This window comes from Mytilus trossulus, chromosome 2 (assembly GCF_036588685.1).
Source record: "Mytilus trossulus isolate FHL-02 chromosome 2, PNRI_Mtr1.1.1.hap1, whole genome shotgun sequence".
NCBI lineage: Eukaryota > Metazoa > Mollusca > Bivalvia > Mytilida > Mytilidae > Mytilus > Mytilus trossulus.
The window spans coordinates 20,833,632-20,855,958 of NC_086374.1; the positions used below are offsets into that span (position 1 = coordinate 20,833,632).

Consider the following 22,327-nt stretch of genomic DNA (forward strand, 5'->3'; position numbering starts at 1 on the left):
ATTAATTAAAATTTAGCATTTTCTCATGTTGTTCATGTCCTGATACTGTGCTGGTGGGTCCTGTCATTGTGCTGGTGGGTCCTGATACGGTGCTGGTGATTTTGGATAAAAAGTTGGTCATATTTGAAACAAATGCTACAAAATCAATGACATTGGGCAGATAATTGTTGTCAATAGGATCTATGACTCCTATTTTAGCTCTTGTGCATCCATTTTGGCTGTTTAATATGTGTTTTCAAATGATCGTAACTTGTATTACATAATAACATAAAAGGGCAACATCTTTCGTCCAATATCAGATAACAATATATAGTATCTAAAATAAAAATAGTTTTATTAAGATATTAAATGCCCCTTACATTGAGGCTTCAACAATGATCAAAGCCCATGCCGCATAGACTTGTTTGTTAGCGCTACGCATTCCCCTCCCCACTTCCACCCAACCAACCCTGCTCATTTCCTCCTTCATTGTTACAGTGGTGTACCAACACAACAAAATAATAACACAAAGACACAAATTATTGAACAACGTATGCTCGCAGGTACTGAACATGCTGAAAGCTAGTTCAAAGTCGCATTTTCAACTAATAGATAAACCATGTTCTAATATACAAAAATCCAAATCGTGTCGATTAAAAAAGTCTCAAAACTTAAGTTCACATTTTAATTTTTGATGAAGCAGAACTTTAAAAGTGTGCAGTGAATCTTGTGCTCACAACAGTTATTGTCATAATTATGTTTGCATAAGACTTATAAAGGAATAAAGAAGGTACCAAGAAATATTTTACACTTCAATTTAATAATCACGAATGGAAGGAAATGGTACGGAAGATTACATAGGACAAAAAGAAATTGATAGTATTTTTTGGCAAAAGACTTAAACGCTTCTTTGCATTATATAGAACAGCTCTTCTATAAAAGCATGCAAAAAAAAACTTTGGTTGACTTGCTTGCTATGTTTGCTTGGATGTTTTCAAACAATAGGGCGTCGGAGTTTCAATACATATTGGGATTAATTTGATTGGACAAATACAAACTGACAGGAGTTGATTTTTTCAAACACATTCTAGTATATACATGTAGTAAACAGACTACTCATCTGTCGTTTACTAACATCCAAACAATCATAGCAAGCAATTTGATCAATGGTTTGCTTTGCATATATTTATAGAAGAGCTGTAAATTCTAAGAAAAGAATCTTGTTGTCGTAGATGGTTAAATCCTCAACAAAATCTCAATAACTTTGTTTAAACGAATAAAGGTTTCAAATCAAATGTTCGTGGACTATTTAGAGTCCACCCTAACGAGGCATGTTAGCTGTTTGAAAGCTGTTGCAACTTACGCACGGAAACTTTCACATTTCCATCTTCTTTACTGAAATATTTTACCCAGCTCATACTTGACAGGATTGTTATCCTAGTAACAGGTATAACCAATGAATTGAACACGTCAAGTTAAAAATTCCACAATACTATATTATTCATTTTATGTGTCCATTTGTTCGAAAAAAAAGTCGAAAAGAAGAAAGTTTTTCTAATGTCATGATTATCAGTCGCTTACTAGATCTATGCTAAGCATTTATTTCAGATGACATGGACTTCTCACCCTGGTGACCCTGTTGCGTTTCATAACTTTATCCATATACATATATCAACAGATAAACAAAAGGCTGCAACTTGTATTTTTGTATTTAAAATGATTCGTTGTAACAAGAATTTTTGTGGTGAATGGAAACTGTGAAGGTCAAAATCTTAAATTGCCTATAAAGGTTGCTGGACCCAGTTTCGTTATCTGATTTGAATTTTCTGAAATGTGCAAGGTAGATAGACATTGGCCTTTTGATTTTTTACTCGGTAAGTTTTGCCCTAACTGCTTGAACTTTTGCAATATTAACGACGATTTCAATGAGTGTGTAGACAAAGGGAATATCTTTGGTTATCTAGCTTGCTGAACAGAAATGTCATTGTTATGTTATGTAAACTACCCTACTTTAAGAGTAGACTAGTCCGACAAATGGCACATCTTTCTGTCTGTAGGATATTACCTTTGCCTACATACTAAATGGAATCGGCTGCAACTAAAAACTCGAATACACTTTAACAGAAAGTGGTCATGTTTGTTGATGAATATTGTTTTTCCTAGCTAGATTCACTCTTCAAAAATCATTTGGTAATATTTGGTCAAGTAATTTCAGAAAAGATCTTTTTGTAATTGCGGACGCCAGGACAATACATGAACCTCACACGACCCCTCAACACAGGTGAGCTTATATATGATCTTATAGCGATTCGGGTTGATAACCAGTTGAAATAAAGCCAGTTTTTTGTGTGTGTAGATTTGTATTGTTTTAAACTGTTATGACCTTTTAAAGTTAAATGTAGGTGTTAAATTTTAGAATTTCTTTTTTAAACTAAAATTCTTGTTTTATACTCAATTGGTAGTATGAAGCTACGAGATATTCTAAGTTTTTGAAATTGAAGGCACAATTAACAAAGCAAACGCTAGTTTCAAATACTTTTAAATAGATTTTTAACGATAATGTTCCCTTGTGTTGATCCCATGCTAAACATAACAAAAATCTCTGTTCAAAGGTCTGTGAATTTTCTACTAAAAAAGTGATTTTATTTTCACCAAATTCTCTTTTTCTACTAAATACAATAATGAACTATAAATAATAATGCTTTGCAAAAAGTTTCCCCTTGATATATGTAAAAAATTATATCTCTATTATTCATTGTCTGTGCTGTTTTTCTACTATTGCAGTTTGCACATTTCGTAATTGACAAGCCTCAGAAGAGGTCATAAACCATACACGAAAAGATAAAATATTGATCAGAGTACTTAATTTGCATCTCTGAACCCCCACCCCCGGCTTGTTTTTTTAGGAGGGTTTCTAAAAATTGTCAATTACAGACAGCCGAGTACGCATTTTACTTTCAAGGCGTGATTACGTTGATTGTTAAAGTCCTGAAAACGGATAGATGGGAACAAAAATGTTTGATATATCTGGTTTTAGATTCAGTTTTTTTAAATATAAATTAAGGCCATATAATAAAACTAATAATTCACAATATCATAAAATGCAGAAAAAAATGGATGAATTGAAATATCTTAGAAAGGAGTCATTACTACAGAGATGGTGTGTTTGACACACAAAACGTAAAAGCTTAGTGATATTACCAATATTATAATAAAAGTGTATTTTAGTGGGGTAATTTTTCCATTTACTTAATATTTTAAATTAGAATTAAGGCACATTTGATTTTTATTCATAAAAATATTTAAATATAGAACAGTAGGACACATTGTTCACTTCCTCCCCAGTAATTCTTTATCAAAGATATTTATTTATTTTGGAATTTTGAAATGAAAAAGATAAGAAATATTACTAGTTTTGTTTGTGTTCTCTAGGTTATCTCGTCTTCATTCTCTGACACATTCTAGTCTGCCCTTTCATAAAATAGTGTATTTTCTTTAATGTTATATCGAACTTTCGAAAAAAAAATACCTGATTACCGTTCAGACAAAAAAAAATATGTTGAAAAAATCTTACAGGTACAGCAAGTGATTCTTAATAGATAGCTATTAGATACATTTTACTTTTAAAATACAACTTTTAAATCTTACGGGAAACTATTCCAAGCTTAACATGTTCACTGTAACCTCGCTCTAACTTATCCCCTACCCCCCCCCCCCCCCCAAAAAAAAACCCAAACAAACAAACAAATCCGCAATACTGTTTGTCATTCTTATAGTCAGCACTCAATTGTTCAAAAACAAATGTGTTTTAAGCTGCCAAAGACATTTTTATTTTATGGGTTATTGTTGAAGGTCGTACGATGACGTATGGTTGGTAACACATACTTCCTTTGGTTTCTTGTGGAAATTTGCCCATTGACAACAAACATACCACATCATATACTTTATATAAGTATTGTATGAATTACAACGTATTTTCATGATCTTGCAAAATGATCGTAATCCCGAAAAACGTTAACATATTTTCTTATCTTAAAAGTGGACAAGAAGGGTTCCATTAACAGGCCAATAAATAAGATTACAGTTAATTTTAAAAAAAAATTATAAAAAATAGGGCCGGTATTTTTTCTCTCATAATAACAGTAAACAGATTCACAACAATGTCAATTTCAAGAAAGTAGACAACAGTTATAATTAAACAATAACAGTACAGCATCAATGATATAAAATATATGACACTTTAAACTAAAATATAAAGGCACAGAACCAGGACCGTTTTTATTATCACCAGCACAGTGACAGGACAATTCCGTTTAACGAACGTGTACGACTTTTTCAATATAATATTGTTGTAATATACTTTGCATGGTACTTATGACGCATCAGAGAAAAATTAAGCAACAAAGCAGTCGTTTTATTGCCGTTCTGATACAATGTAAACAAACCCACCAGCACAGAATCAGGACCCACCAGCACCCGTCAGGACCGAATCACCAGCACAGTACGTTCTCTCGCAGGACAACCATACCCACCGTGAGCTTATTATTTCGTGGTCAATACCTGGTTCGATTGGCAGTGTATTAAGACCGAGATGCCGGTCCAAACATCAGCAGAAAAAATATCTACTAATACAACGAGTTAATCAAATATATCATTAGTCTTAAATGAAATATTCTAGTCTGAGTTTTTACTGATTCCTGAAGGACTTCAGCGGGAAAAAGACCAAATACAGATGGTTTATTATCCAACGTTATCAAATAACTTAGAAAAGTCAGACAAAAAACAAAAAATAGAAGTAGCTATTTTTTTTAGACTGAGTGATTATAATTAAACTGCTTAAAACACAACAGGACAGGTATATACATTTCTATGAGTTGATGAACAGTTTGCCATTTTAGGCGGAATTTTGACAGTATTCATAACACGCTTGTTTCTCGTTATTAAATACAGTTAAACTTATATTAAAACACTCTCTCCATTGCTCTATACCATCACGACTTGATACATATATCGGATATAAATCGGAACGTGGATGCTATATTCACTTTTTTTTTTTAAGATTTCAATAACAATTGCAATAAAACAATTATAGAGAAAGATACATTCTTCAAATGATTTATTAAAAAACTATTAAATTAAAGCATTGATAGAGTTTTTGAATATCACCAACAACGTAATTGAATAATATAGAACACGTATGATAGATACTGTTTCATGTATGTGGGCGAAATATGGTAGAGGACACTTTTTCCTTTTCTTTTTTTTTTAAATAAGACAAAATTAATATATATGTGCATGTTAGAAGATTGCATTTCTCGTCTTTATTACACATGGTATCATAAATCGAATTATCATTTATACAGATTTGTATATTTATATTGTAGGAGTGGAGTATATACAAGTATCTCTATTTCAATTTAAAACATCGTCATAATTATTCAATATTGGTCCATGAAATCCAATACATTTTGTCGTATTAAAAGTGTAAAATAAAATACATAAAACAAAAATTGTTGCATACAAATGTAATGTGCTACATAGAATTGCTACGTGTTCAACACTAAAATTTTGTGTGTTCTATAATTCTATAACTTGGGTAGGAGTGATTGGTCAAAAATAGATATATGGGAGGTGTGAACAATCCTCACTACTGTTTAGTACTGTTTTAACAGGTTGAGCGACACAATTTGTCCATCAATCACTTACTCGTTTGAAATAATAAGTTATTATGTGTATACACTATAAATTAGAATTGATTATGTTATAAAATAGCGATTAACCGACATATTAATAGCGATTAATCGGTATAAATAGCGGTTAACCGATAAATTTAGCGGTTAACCGACATATAAGTAGCGGTTAATCGATAAAAATAGCGATTAACCGATAAATTTAGCGATTAACCGATAAATAAATTTATCGGTTAAATTTATCGGTTAACCAACATAAAAGTAGCGAGCGGTTAATCGATAAAAATAGCGATTAACCGATAAATATAGCGGTTAACCGGTATATAAATAGCGATTAATCGATAAAAATACCGTTTGAACCAAATGGTACACCATAACTTTATGCCTATTTGGATGCAAGGATCCCAGAAATGGTCTTGTCGCACAATAACCAGTAGTTATGAGTCGATTTTGAATATTTTTTCGTTTAAAGTCTCTTGTATGGCAACCACTCTCTTTTTAGGATTGTAAGTTGTTTGCAAAGGGTTTCCTTCTGACCAAACTGCATAATGCTTGGTTTTCCATCTCTGATGTTAATGTGAATGTCTCTTTTATCTCGCTATGTATTAACATTCTTTTTTTTATTAAAACAACGACCTACACTGGAATGGGGATGCCTAATTACACGTGCAATTGTCACACCGACATACCTGTCTCTTTCATGCCGATTATCCGCCATATTGCTGCAGTTTGGAGTTGTGGAGGACCCATTACATGGTGTCAATCACATAACTTTACAATCTTGGTTATTCAAAGTGTCGAAAACAATGAGGATGAAAACATCTATTTTCTGGTCTACGGGTCAAACGCAGATTAGAACTTATCAAGTCGACATTTTTGTTTAAACTTGGGTGAGGTTTGAGTAATGTTTAACTAGTTCTATTTCAATAAATTATGCCACAAAATAATATAGGGTGTTTTTTTTTTATTTGAAATTTAAATTCCATGTGTATATATAGAAAAGCAAAATCAATCGTTAATGAAAGATTTATTAAGTAAAACATTACAGGTGAGGGAATGAGGCTCTTGAGAGACTCTTGTTTCTATGATTGCCTATGAAAACTGTGATATTTAGAAGAAAAACAATTGTATTCGGTTTTGCCTTAAATGATTTGAATTATTATTAACATATAAACAAAAGAAATATTCATTTAACCAAATAGGTCAACTTTTCGAAAATTTCCATCCTGGAAGAACATTTTACCGTTGCAGACGACTCAAATTTTTCCATTGCAGTTACCACCCCTCAATTTAAAAATCGACTAATAGCTATAAGCTAGATGGAGTATTTATACTCAATCTTTAAATCTCCATCAGGGAATCTATGAAAAAAATGCTTTAAAAAACATGTTGAATATTGAAAATCGAATGTTGAAAACGAATGTTGAATGTTGAACGTTGAAACGAATGTTGAATATAAATTTGAAAGTATAAAGAAACTAAGGATTCAACTCCCTCAGGCAAAGTTGACCTAGTACTAAATTTGGCTTTTTTTTTTAAGGTATTTTTGTCATATAGCTCTTCAACTGTTGCGATACTTATACATCCCTCGGACTTCAAATGTTTGGCTTTGAGCGTTCCTGCTGAAGGTCAATAAAAAAAAAAAGCTTCGGACGCATGAAATTATTAAAAGATTGAAAACAACACTTTTAATAATTTCTTGTACCCAAAGCGCTTTTCTGGATTGACCTTCATCAGGAACGCTCAACGCCAAACATCAAACGTGTTGTTTGTATCTTTTTACTCACTGGGTCAATAGCTCCACTGGTGGACTATCAGGCCCGAGGCTTTCATCGTCTCAGTAGTCAGTACTTTGGTACTGGCATGATTTATAACAAACCTTTCTAAATTGTCCGTTTAAAAATTTTGAAATTAAGGAGTCAACACCCTCAGACAGAGTTGACTTTAGATGAATTTAGCTTTTTGTTTTATGTATTTTTGTCAAACCAATGCTAATAAATTACCACTTAAGGTAACAGGTACGTAAATGGCTTTTCTGGTGATTTTTAAAAGAAATTGTATACACGTAGTCCGCGCTGTATCTTTTAAGGGATAGTTGATATGCACTCATTTTCGAACGTGTCCATACGATATCAGTTTGATACAAATTTGACAAGAATTGTACACTTGAAAAATCTAATTAACCATTAACCATAAGGACCGGAAGGACAGACAGAGGAATGAACGTGCAAAATTTTATGTACCCCGCAATGCGTCTCGCTGTAATGAAATAAATATATAGTTAAAATTTCCAATGTAATTACGCAAAGGTAATATGTCCAGTCCTCTCGCTACCGTTTTTGCCAAATCAAAAATTGAAATAATTATGGTATAGTTTCTCTGTCTTAACAAAAGCATCCTTTAGCATATTGAAGATTCTCCTTTATAAGATGTTGTTTTGTTTTCTGACAACAACAAGAAAGAAGATGTGGTTTAATCGCTAATGAGAAAAAAGTAAAAACACAAAAAAACTGAACTCCGAGGAAAATTCAAAAAGGAAAGTCCAAAATCAAAAGGCAAAAATCAAAAGTCTAAACACATCAAACGAATGGATAACAACTGTCATATTCCTGACTTAGTACTGGAATTTTCTAATGTAGAAAAGGGTGGATTGAACCTGGTTTTATAGCTAGCTAAACCTCTCACTTGCATGACAGTCGTATCAAATTCCATTATATTGACAACGTCGTGTGAACAAAACAAACAAAAACGATAGGTAAAAATGTCACAAATAGGGGTTAATAGTCTAATTCGGTAGTTCACATTCGTGAAAAGGGAACAGGACTGTAGTTACGACATAAGAAGATATCCGATATCATCTGTGAAACGGATATTCCATAACGGTCAACAAACTCGTGATATCGTCCGTAAAATTCACAAAGTGATGATATCAACTGAGATGTAAATCTCCACAAGAGACACAAAAATCAACAACTATAGGTCACGGTACGGTCGACAACAATGGGAATAGCCCATACCGCATTGTCAGCTATAAAAACTGTGAATTTTAAATGTGAAAGTGTCATGAATGTGACCTACCGAATTAGACTATTTACCGGATTTGTAATCACATAAGCAACACGACGGGTGCCACATGTGGAGCAGGATCTGCTTTAAGCAACACGACGGGTGCCACATGTGGAGCAGGATCTGCTTATCCTTTCGGAGCACCTGAGATCACCCCTAGTTTTTGGTGGGGTTCGTGTTGTTTATTCTTTAGTTTTCTATGTTGTGTCGTGTGAACTATTGTTTTTCTGTTTGTCTTTTTCATTTTTAGCCATGGCGTTGTCAGTTTGTTTTAGATTTATGAGTTTGTCTGTCCCTTTGGTATCTTTCGTCCCTCTTTTAAAGTCTCCCAATTTTATTCAATTGTTATCATTGACCCGAATAAAAGTTTAATTTTATGAATTAATGTGAAATTCTAAAAAGTGATTTAAACGTGAATAACAGAATTTAAAGGAGTATTGTAATGAAACAGCAGCCCACCAAACAAAACGAAACAAACAAAAACAAACAAAAATCTGGAGGTCAACATATGGTATAAATTAATACGTATTGTAACGTTTTCGCTCGGTGTTGCTATAGCGTTTTCGTTACCCTGAAGTAAAACTCTGACCCACTGACAAAACTAGACAATCCGCCAGACAAACTAAATACTCGACAATAAATACTGTTTCAAATGACTGCTCCCTTGGGTTAACTCAACCCTGTAATCCAATATGTAAATTTAAAGATGCGTTGTTTCCGAAGACAGAAATAAATAATTCGTTTCAAGTTAATGATTTAATGAAGTGTTACTATGATCAGTTATATATATATGTTATTCAAACAATTTCAATATTGTATATCTTTTTACATTAGATCAACACAATAAATAACACTTAATAGTATGCAAGCTAGAGAGTACTCTGGTCAAGTTCTATATACACATGTATTAAATAAACAATCTTATTAACAAGTAATTATAGAAATCTCTATAATTATATAATTGATGCCGACTTCTCAAATGTATAAGTTGCGATTCCGGGTTTTACTGTACTTTTTGTGAATATTCGAATTCGTAATATATATGTAAAGAATAGTTAATAATTGCAGTTTCTATACTGTTGGTATATCGAGTAAATAATACAAGAATAACTTTAACTGTTACTTTCTCTGAAGAAAAACTCTATTGACGTCTTATTAGAAGCGACCTTAAGACTCGAGATGAGTCTCTGTATAAAATATGGAATATTTTATATTTCTGACTTTTCTGTACTTTTCAGTATATAACTTTTTGTACGTCTAATGATCTCTAATCTTTAGAGTCCCTTATAATATGAATTTATATATCTAAATAAAGTAAAACTCTGACAAATTATTTCCTAACCTTTTAAAGTGCAAGACTCAAATTGTAAGTTACAGTGCAGAAAGGATTTATTATTAGGCTTGTGATTGTAAGCAACCTTTTGCCACGGTAGTCCGATCACGACTAACGCGTTCAATGGTAGTGCAGTATATATACAACAAAAAGACTTAAAAAAGACTTCATATTGACGTCAAAAGCGACTCGAAAGACTCTATTTCAACGTAATATTGCCGTTCACGACAGTGCACTTTGACGGTTTACGGTAAAGCGACTCAAGTAAACATGGCGGACATTACAAGGAAAAAGAGAGACTCTGAGTCTCTAGAAACTTGACCAGGTTAACTAATTCACTCAATATAAATATATATAGAGATTAAAACAACATAATACAATCATCAACAAATATATAAAGGTAGGTCCAGTATAAGGAAATTCTGTATTTACTATGTACAAAAATAAATAGAAAGGCGACTCAGTTTCAGGTGGGACTTGACGTTATTTTTATCTCTGCTCAAGTTACTGTTCATAATAAATATCCAAGATAACTTATTCTAATAAAAAGAAACATATTCAAAAATTTATAAGTATCCAATACAGTTAAACAGAGATTTAATCTGATAAAAAGTGAAAAGGGGGAGGGGACTCAAACTATTGAACAACGAGGCCGAAATCCGTTACAATATGTTAATACATGAGTTTGTACAGTACATATACCTGTATGTCAAGTTCTAAATTGCGGAGTCTTTAGTTTTAAAAGCCGTAAAAATTATTAACAGTCCGTCATAACTTTTCTTGAGATATTTCTCACTTAGACCACAAACAAAGAGATGTATTTATGATTTACATGATTATTTATAGGTAGCTCTTTACAAGCAATATTTATACATCTGAAAAATGTCGCCGGTAATTTGCAGCGATAACGTCGAAAAATTCTGCCAGCGACGTCGTGCACGTTAGCGCTAACGTTGAGGTTACAAAGGGAGGGGCGGGGGCTCAATTTTTAGGATATTATAGAATTCAGCACGGTGACATATATTTTTAATTTGAGATTTTGAGAAAGCATGACAAAATGCATCTATTTTCAGAAACACTTTTTTCCATATTTAAAAAAAAACCCACTTTGAGCAACTGGTCCGCAAGGTCAAGCATAAATGATAAAATGTTTAGCTGCAAATTAAGAAACCTATATATGCTGTGTCAACTATTTAATCACAATCCAAATTCAGAGCTGTATCCAGTTTGAATGTTGTGTCCATACTAGCCCCAACCGTTCAGGGTTCGACCTCTGCGGTCGTATAAAGCTGCGTCCTGCGGAGCATCTGGTAATAGCTTGTTCGGTGTGAGCCGAGTATCTGTATTGAAGGCCATACCTTGACCTATGATGGTTTACTTTTATAAATTGTAATTTGGAAGGAGTTGTCTCATTGTCACTCATACCACATCTTCCTTTATCTATTGTGTCCATCTTTCCTACATTGAAAATCTACAACTTAAAACAGGTGAAAATAAGAAAATATAGATCCTGTTTACTTCTCCAATGGCATTTTATTACTCCTATCAATCAAATGAGGACAAGGGTCATTTACAGTTGAGTTGCGACGTTGTTACAACGTCCTATGAAGGTAAAAAATTACATCACAAATTACATTGTGCCAACGTTGTGTGGATGGTTGTCAACACGTGCCTTGGAGTCCACATAATTACGTTGTCACAACGATAGCAACATAATGCCAACGTTTGATTGTTTACTGGGTTAACACATGACGCAATCAATCTACTTGAACGTTGAAAAAATGTGGACGATATTCTGCAATCCACGGATCCTAGGAAAGTTTCTTGTAGGGTAAAGAAACGGACAAAATACGTCTTTGGTAAGTTTTGAATTAATAACATTTTTTTTTATATTTAGACTTATAATCTAAAATCAAGGAACCGCCCCTAAAGTTAAAAAAAAGATTTGAATTGTGCAGTATATCTGAGGAAATTAATGCACACTTTAGCTGTTCATTATTCAGATTATAGCACAGTAAGAACAAAGAGATTGTACCCATGGCATGTGTTAATTACTAATACGACAGTAACGACTTTGTATGTGGCGCATTATTTACTTATTCGACAGTTACGACTGTTTGGTACTGACTCTTGTATCTGCCACTTTATAAATAAAGAAATTTGTTTGTTTAGATTTGTATTTCAATATAAAGCTGTTGTTAATTTTCTTTTCGTCTTTTCTGTCATGTCGAGATGACCAATCAAATCTGCGAAATACAAAAACATAAAGACAATTTAAAATAGAGTTTCATGCAACGAAAATTGTAATATTGAATATGGAATCAATTGTCAAAAGATCCAACGCTTTCCAATACAGAACCATACTTAATAAAAGTACAGTTGTGATACAGACATAAGGTTTGATGGGAGATTAATACATCAACATCCTTACAACTCATACCCTTATCTTAATCTGATGCAAATCAGCAAAAACGTTGCATGGCTTTACATTAATAATTCTGAGACCTTTTATAGTTTTCTGTTCGGTGTGAGCCAAGGCTCCATGTTGAATACGGTAATTTGATTAACTTTTACTAAATGTGACTTGAATGAAGAGTTGTGACATTTACAATTATACCACATCTACTATGTAAAAACTCAATTGCACCACATCTTCTATATAAAAACTCAATGTTACCACATCTTCTATATAAAAACTCAATTGTACTACATCTTCTATATAAAAACTCAATTATACCACATCTTCTATATTAAAACTCAATTGTACCACATCTCCTATATAAAAACTCAATTATGCCACATCTTCTATATAAAAAACTCAATTGTACCACATCTTCTACATAAAAGGTCAACCACATCTTCTTATGAAAACTCAATTGTACCACATCTTCTATATAAAAACTCAATTATACCACATCTTCTATATAAAAAAAACTCAATTGTACCACATCTTCTATATAAAAAAACCTCAATTGTACCACATCTTCTATATAAAACAAGTCAAAGAAAACACAATTATACCACATCTTCTATATAAAAACTCAATTGTACCACATCATTTATATAAACACAAGACAAAGGAAACGACACACAACACATTAACACGTATGAGAACAGATACTACCTGAAATTCGCATATGAATTCGTCCTTCGTGCTATCACAATAACTTGAATCTCTCGAAAACCATGCCTTATAGCCAACATCCAAAACTACGCATCTTCCTGCTTCATATATTATTGTACCCGGATGTGACCAGTCGTCATACGAGTTGGTCTGTGTTGTATTTCCGGATACCCATGTATAGCGAGTACCGTCCTTTGACTCTAATCCTATCCATGGAGACACTAGTCCTTTTTAAAAGATAGGTTGTTTTTTTAATAACGCATGTGAACACTTTTATATGACACTGTTAATTAAGACGAAACCCCCCAAATACGACATAAAAAACAAAAGTAACTGACATGGGGAATTATCGTGACTTCTTTTTTCCAAGTCATTTTCTACATTCATTACGTCAATTATGAAACAGTTGAAAATTAAAACTGTTCTTCATTTATAAATTTATAGTTTTTTTTTAGTTATTTAAATTAAGACAGTTTAAATTAATAATAAGTAGTTAAGAATAAAGTTGTCATAAATTAATCATGTTTGTGTTACAGCACAAATATACCGAATAAGGACAGACAGAACTAAAACATTCACATGGTTCATTTACACTGGGGTATATTTAAAGTTTGTAATACCAATTGCATGCTTTTTAGTACACGTTTTGTTTGGGCAATACCAGTGACATGTTTTCATAGTAAACGTTTAAACTTTTGGTGAATGAGTTACCAAAAGCCGTTCGGTATAAATGATGGCATTGAACACACATTGAGTAAATATTGTTTTCAATTATGGGAACAGCGGCTATTTGTCGATACCTAGAGAGCTTTGACTTTTCCTATGGTTGTAATAACATTAACGGTACCAATTTTCCTGCACCACATACGAGGCAGAGAGGGCAAAACCCTGGTTAAAAAATGTATATAACGCAAATCCAAATGAATTATTGTTTTTATTTGTATTTTCAATCAGATTAATTTAACTTTTAAGAATATATCATAGATGAAAATTCAAACTCTTGCTTACCCAGCGACTCAGCCTTAGATAAAAGGAAGTTATTTTCCGCTTCGTTGTTTATTTCAACGAGTGTTGCACACATGTCTAAACAAGTTGCCTACAACACATTAGTAAAATTTACATATTATATGCTAAAGTGTGCTTCAATCATACAACAAACCAAACAATGTTACAGAAAGAATGATGATATAGTGAATTCAGACGGAATGTAGTAACTATTAATGATGATATAGTGTATTCAGACGGAATGTAGTAACTATTAATGATGATATAGTGAATTAAGACGGAATGTAGTAACTATTAATGCTGATATAGTGTATTCAGACGGAATGTAGTAATTATTAATGCTGATATAGTGAATTCAGACGGAATGTAGTAACTATTAATGATGATATAGTGAATTCAGACGGAATGTAATAACTATTAATGATAACTATTAATGATGATATAGGATATTCAGACGGAATGTAGTAACTATTAATGATGATATAGTGTATTCAGACGGAATGTAGTAACTATTAATGATGATATAGTGTATTCAGACGGAATGTAATAACTATTAATGATGATATAGGATATTCAGACGGAATGTAGTAACTATTAATGATGATATAGTGTATTCAGACGGAATGTAGTAACTATTAATGATGTTGTTGTTATTGTTTAACTATATATATGTATTGTTTTTAATTGAATCAAATTGTGAACACACTTTTTTCAATTATTATTTATATAAAACTAACATGTTACTGAAATGTTGACAACTGTTAAGGGTTATTTGTGCCATTAATATTGATAAATCAAACATATCAGAATATATTTAGGTAACGTAAAAACATAATGTGTAGATTAATTATAAACCTCGGCTTGCGGAAAAGTTTGTAGTTCTGCTTTCACAAAATAATACCGGGAATCCTGGAATAAAGCGAAACGTGAATCTGTGACGTCATCTGGAACACCTATATAAAGAAGACACATTTGAATTCAAGGCACTATACTCCCGTTCGTCTTTGTTATCCTTTGTAATTTTACATATATTACTTTCGCTAGCTGCACTTGGTCAAATGTATTTGTTTATTTTGAGTTTCTAGTTATGAAGTATTGTTTTTTTTTGTTTTTTATGTCTCTTTTCGGTAGGCATAATAAGGAATGATGTGAGTACCTTTTTTTTATTTTCTTGATACCACATTTAACAACTTGTAATTGATGATAGAAAAACGATAATCAATTGTTGACAAGTTGCTATCAAAGTAATACGATTTGTGTGAAAGTCCTGAATTTCAAACTGTGTTCAACTGTTAAGAAAATATGTAAGTTAAATAAAAAGAAAGATTTTAAAACTCTAATATACAAGATATCATTATATCATTAAATTGTATACAATTTATCAAAAGTTAAAAGATGAAACAAGCATATATGTTATGTAAAAAAGATGAATATATAAACATATGTTACATGTAGCTTTTATCCGACTCCATAAGCCAGATTCCAAACACGATATTGTGTCATTCCCTCTGAGGGTATGATCCAAGGGGCAAGACAGTTTCCCAATACTTCCGACCGTTATTCCATGTAGGTCAAAGGTCATACTCCAGTTACCACAGGACAATGTTGGTTGACTGAGACATCGTACTACAAAAACAATGCAATTTGTGATGTGCAAGATACTATTTAGGTTGTTATCTCAATACAACAGATAACTATGGCACGCCGTTATTATATTTATTCAATTTCGAGATATCTTATTAAGTTAAATAATATATCTTAAAAACTAATTGAGATATCTTAATAACAAAATGAGATATCTTATATATTAATTGAGATATCTGATTTATTAAATAAGATATCTTATATATTACATAAGATATCATATTAAAATGTTTATAAAGATATCTTATTAACTATATAAGATATCTTTTATATAGTTAATAATAGAGATATCTTATAAACTAATAGAGATATCTTATTTACTTTCAAATTAAATAAGATATCTTATAAAAATTAAAGATATCTTAATACTTAATAAGATATCTTGTTGATTAATAGAGATATCTTATTACCTCATAGAGATCTCTTATTAACTTATAGAGATATCTTATAAACTAATAGAGATATCTTATAAACTTTTAGAGATATCTTATTAACTTATAAAGATATCTTATTTGATTGGTTATAAAGATATCTTATTTAATATATAAAATATCTCCATGAGGTAATAAGATATCTCTATTAGTTTATAAGATATCTCTATTAATTAATAAGATATCTTATAAAGTATGTATTAAAAAGATATCTTTATAAAGAAGTAAGATATCTTATATAGTTTATAAGATATCTTATTAACTAATAGAGATATCTTATTAACTTATAGAGATGTCTTATAAACTTATAGAGATATCTTATAAACTAATAGAGATATCTTATTTACTTTCAAATTAAATAAGATATGTATAAAAATTAAAGATATCTTAATACTTAATTAGATATCTTGTTAAGTAAATAAGATATCTTCAAATTTGAATAAATATAAAAACGGCGTTCCATAGATAACCCATTTTGTATACTTTTGTAAAGTAAGATAAATCATACTTTGAAAACTTCTCATATCTTTTTTTAAATTCCTAGTATCTAGATTGTTTTTTTCATATATCGATATAACCTATTTTAGTCCGCATTTGTTGGCCTTTAAGTACGAAGATTTGTAGAAACAAATTCATGCTTAAACACATACGAAATAACTTACAGTGACTTGACTGTTAGTGTTGCTATCCACCAATTGCAACTCATTCAAAATGTTGACCAAGTTGCAATTTGTTTTATTAAACCAAATTGTTCAACTGGTCAGAATATTGAACAAATTGTTCAGTCAAAATGTGAAAGTGCAAGGTGATAAAATAAAACATACTTACTATCCTAATAGTTATCAAAAGTACCAGGATTATAATTTTATACGCCAGACGCGCGTTTCGTCTACATAAGACTCATCAGTGACGCTCAGATCAAAATAGTTAAAAAGCCAAAAACAAATACAAAGTTGAAGAGCATTGAGGACCAATAATTCCAAAAAGTTGTGCCAAATACGGCTAATGTAATCTACTCCTGGGGTAAGAAAATCCTTAGTTTTTGTAAACAGAAAATTTATAAAAATTACCATATAATTGATATTCATGTCAACACCGAAGTGCTGACTACTGGGCTGGTGATACCCTCGGGGACGAAACGTCCACCAGCAGTGGCATCGACCCAGTGGTGTAAATAGTTATCAAACGTACCAGGATTATAATTTTATACGCCAGACGCGCGTTTCGTCTACATAAGACTCATCAGTGACGCTCAGATCAAAATAGTTAAAAAGCCAAAAACTCCACTTTAATGATGTTGTGACAAAATTTGTTTAACAGTTTGTATAGGTATATTATAGTCATTACCATGCTTAAGGTGAACTTGTTATTTTGAATTGCTATAAAAATGTCAAAACTAAGCTTTCAAATAGTTTTTCTTTCTAAATAAACTCATCATTAATACCAGGACTAAAATTTGTAAATACGCCAGACGCGCGTAAAAGTATTCTATATTCATCAGAACCAGATATCATTTTAAATAAAACATCATATATTCAGGAAAATATGTGTGAAATAACAATATACTATTGATAAGTTTCCATGGGGAGATGACCTAAATTATTATTCTTTTGAATAAAGACTTTTGAAAGAAAAAAATATTATCTCTCCATGGAAACCTCCTACAAACATATTGCAATTTTACACATATTTTAGCAACATTAACAGTCAAGTAACTGTAATTCACATAATGTCTAAGTCTTTTGAATATAAGACTTTTCGAAAGAAAAACAATATGAAAGCTTAGTTTGGACATTTTGACAGCAATTCAAAATAACAAGTTCACTTTAATCATGTTAATAACTATACTATACCTATACAAACTGATAGACTAATGTTGTCACAATATCATTAAAGTGGAGTTAAAGTCTTAAAGGATTTTAAGTATGTTTTATTTTATCACCTTGCACTTTCGTGACTTGACTGTGGTTTTCTACAGCAGTTGGTTCAAATTTTTGACCAGTTGAACAATTTGGTTTTATAAAACAAATTGCAATTTGGTCAAAATTTTGAATGAGTTGCAATTGATGGATAGCAACACTAACAGTCAAGTCACTGTAACAATAATAACACCGAGTATAATCTATGACAATACACTGTAAAAGACATCTTACAGAATAATAAAGGAAATGTTAAAACACATGCATACAAAATTGATATAATATGTCTGAACTTTTCATGACTTAAAAAATTATATTCTTTTTCATTTACCAATTGATTTGCTTTGTATTGTCTATTATTGTTGGAAAACAATTATTAATGAATTTTAAAACGTAACACGTCTTTATGATGTTGCCTGTCATTGTTTAATTTCACAAAAGAAACATCTTCCCAAAATATATTACCAAACTTATTTGGTGATTGTTATGTCAAAAAAAAAAATTTTCTATTTCCCGTATACATTTTTAACCTAATAGTATAATAGCAAAAATAAAATCCAAAGAAAGCAAATATACTTAAACAAATTGGACCAAAAAATTGTGTAGACAAAGCAAAAAGTAAAATCATGAAATTTATTAATTCATGTATTCTTAATATGTTAAATGAAGGACGTAACTGAAACGGAAATCCTCAGCCTAAGAATTATGTTAATTGTTCTCTTGAGTCTTTCAATTTTGGTCTTAATAATATTTTGTTGCTTAGGAAATTGATTCAAAGGGGAATTATCGTTAATATAAATTTTGTCTGTTATACAAATGTTCTTAGTTTTGAATAAAAGCTATAAAAAAGAAGAAAAAAGAATATTGAATTAATTGTGCTAGCCATTCTGTTTATTTGCGTGGAGTCATAATCATAACTGTTAAAAAAGCCAACAACGACAAACGAGTCGATTCTTACAACACTTTGTTATAAATTAGGAAATAGTTCAAAACTTACCAGGATTTGGATGCTTATGACATCTTTTACTTTTCACTAAGATAAACAAAATATTTATTAATCCTTGTTACATCAAGAACATTGAATGCTTCATCTCACTTTTTTCCTGATTAAAGTACAATTTCTAGTATATCATATTAGACGCATAAATCAGGTTGACGTTTTTAAATGTTTTTTTTTAAACATCGTGCAAAGACTATGGCATTTCGATCGATTACAAAGAGTAAGACAAACTAGAGCAATACATGTGTGTTCTTTTGGTGTACATCTTTTGAAATTAATATAATAGTACTTAAACTATCTATTTGTATAGTCGATTTACAACAAATTGAAAGCAGATATACAAAGTCTTGACTAAATAACATTATTCGTTTCACAATCAGTCTTAATCAACAGTATAAATTTCGCATGCCAGTAGAAAATAATTAACACAACGTATGTTATTTAAATCACGCGTTCTACACTTTAAATTAGGTGGTTGTTGCAGTCCATGTATGGTTAAGTTATTGTTGTTCTGATATAAGATTTCACGTGATTCTATAAATGATTCTGCGTCAGTTCGTACAATAAAAATATGACAAACAGGTGGTATCATAAATGATAGGAAATTGATTTCTTCCCTCCTACATATTTATTAAATCTTTAGTAGGATATATTTATCTATGTATGTATATGTATCTATAATTCGCCTAAATATCAGCTTAACAATGTCAGATCTGTAAATTTGTTTAAGCAAAATGTTTGTTCTATCCTCGCCTGGTCTCGAACTCATACTACTGAGATAACATGGCACCAAATCGCCTTGCACTATGCCCGACGCGCTAGACCACTTCACCACCTCGACTCTACAAAAATAAAGATTTTGGGCGGATGTTGCCTTTCCTCGTCAGTTTTAATCTAGCATTGTAAATATAAGGCATGTAGATGAATTTTTTACTGATCAATTAAATTATCTATTTTAAGGATCCTATAAATTAATGTAAGATGCAATCACAGAAATAATTATACTATAAGTACGTCTAAACCAGTGACACCACACCAGATTTTATCCATCGCGTCAACAGTAGTGATGGTGATAAAAGGCTGAAAATACATTCTTTAATATATGATTCGTCTAATAGTTACCAAAGGTACCAAGAGTCAATTTCACAAAGAAACTTACGACTAAGATTGGTCTTATGTCAAGAACAATTCCGTGTACTTACGATAAATCTAAGTCGTAAATGTTTTTGTGAAACTGACTCCAGGATTATAATTTAGTACGCCAGACGGCGCGTTTCGTCTACAAAAGACCCATCAGTGACGCTCATATCAAAATATTAATGAAACCAAACAAGTACAAAATTGAAGAGCATTGAGGATCCAAAATTCCCAAAAATTGTGCCAAATACGGCTAAGGTTATCTATGTCTGGAATAAGAAAATCCTTAGTTTTTCGAAAAATTCAAAGTTTTGTAAACAGGAAATTTATAAAAATGACCACATTATTGATATTCATGTCAACACCGAAGTGTTGACTACTGGGCTGGTGATACTCTAGGGGACCAAACGTCCACCAGCAGTTGCATCGACCCAGTGGTGTTAATAGTTATCAAAGGTACCAGCATCATTATTTAGTACGCCAGATTCGCGTTTCGTCTACATAAGACTCATCACCACAGCCCAACAATGTTAGATCTGTAAATTTTCTTTCGCACATTTTTTGTTCTTCTATATATTCATACATATATTTGTCAAAGTATTTATGCTACGAGTATACGGCATTGTAATATGATATATTATTTATAGTTAAAAGATCGGTAAACAGAGAAATACTTTTATCATAACAGCTGAGAAAATGAGAAGATTTTAAACACACACAAATGATTTCTCAACCAATTCAAACGAGAAAATTAAAGACCAAAATCATGCATGTCGAGTTAAATTATACTATGTATTTTCAATGCCGTTTCTATGATTCTGTAAGCATACTTACTTTCAATGACTGGAAGATAAAACGTTATCATAAAAATTGTTATAAAACTCATCAAAAACTTCATTCTTGTCGTTGTAACTTATGCACAGAGTTACACGTTTTAAGGAAAACTGACATGCAGCAGTTAATATACATGAATGAATCTCATTATGAATGACGAATAAAGACTTTAAAACTCAATCAGATTATTATATGCGTTCATTTTGTTATTCGTAGAAATCTTTTTTTTAATTTTTTCAATATTCATTCAAGTGAAACAGTAAAGATAACTCTGACATTCAAAAATGAAAAAAAACATACAACACTTTATAATAGCAGGCGTCTGAAGTGCATTTCTTGATAAAACTACAATGTTATCGTTATTATTTATTGACGTTAAGAAAATAAAAATTAAGACAAAATGTACTATAAATTACAGATGTTACAAAACTGCTGTTACAAAAATATATAGGAAGTTTAGAGAGTGACAAATCAAATAATAGTCTGTACCAGGAAGTTAGTGTATCATAAGTTATTCAATATTTTAAGAGTCAGAGGTGTTTCGCCACTTGGAAATTTCAACTCATATGCAATTTATTCAAAAAACGATATCCAAAACAAACTTTATCCAGGTTTGATTTTGGTTACCGTTTAATTCTGGGGCCAGTTTCACGAAGCTTTCTCATGACTAAGACATGACTTAGAAAGGTCTTATGACATATCTGAGTCCTAAGTGGGTTTTTCCAAAGTGGTCCTATTAGGACGTCTCTTAAAATTGGTCATACAGTTATGACTATAAGAAAGGTGTCTTATGTTTGTCATAAGTTTATTTATATAAATAACACTTATTTTTCATATCAATTTAGCAGATTATTTTAATTATTATGTAATTATCTATTCCTGTTCCTGCATATAACTCAATCGTTAAAGATTGACTGATAATTATGATTAGTCAACAATAGATTTTTCGACAAATATTATAGTTTATATAAACTCATCATAGATACCAGGATTAAATTTTGTATTTACGCTAGACGTGCTTTTCGCCTACAAAAGAATCACCAGTGACGCTCAAATCCAAAACAGTTTCAAAGGCCAAAGAAAGTACGAAGTTGAAGGTATTCTGTTCCTGAAGTAGAAAAACCTTATTATTTCAAAAATACTAAAGTTTTGTAAACAGTTAATT

General features: G+C 31.3%; 1 protein-coding gene across 1 annotated transcript in view; it reads right to left on the minus strand.

The window, feature by feature from the left end:
* Window positions 1–21,295, minus strand: part of LOC134706711 (glycosyltransferase-like domain-containing protein 1) — a 34,457-nt gene extending 13,162 nt beyond the window's left edge. The window contains exons 1-6 of the mRNA XM_063565892.1: window positions 21,163–21,295; window positions 19,189–19,224; window positions 15,647–15,823; window positions 15,053–15,150; window positions 14,201–14,288; window positions 13,193–13,419 (exon numbers count right to left, since the gene is read on the minus strand). Coding sequence (XP_063421962.1) covers window positions 13,193–13,419; window positions 14,201–14,288; window positions 15,053–15,150; window positions 15,647–15,823; window positions 19,189–19,224; window positions 21,163–21,226 — 690 coding nt within the window. The 5' untranslated portion in view covers window positions 21,227–21,295. The remainder of the gene's footprint in view (window positions 1–13,192; window positions 13,420–14,200; window positions 14,289–15,052; window positions 15,151–15,646; window positions 15,824–19,188; window positions 19,225–21,162) is intronic.
* Window positions 21,296–22,327: the final 1,032 nt, after the last annotated feature.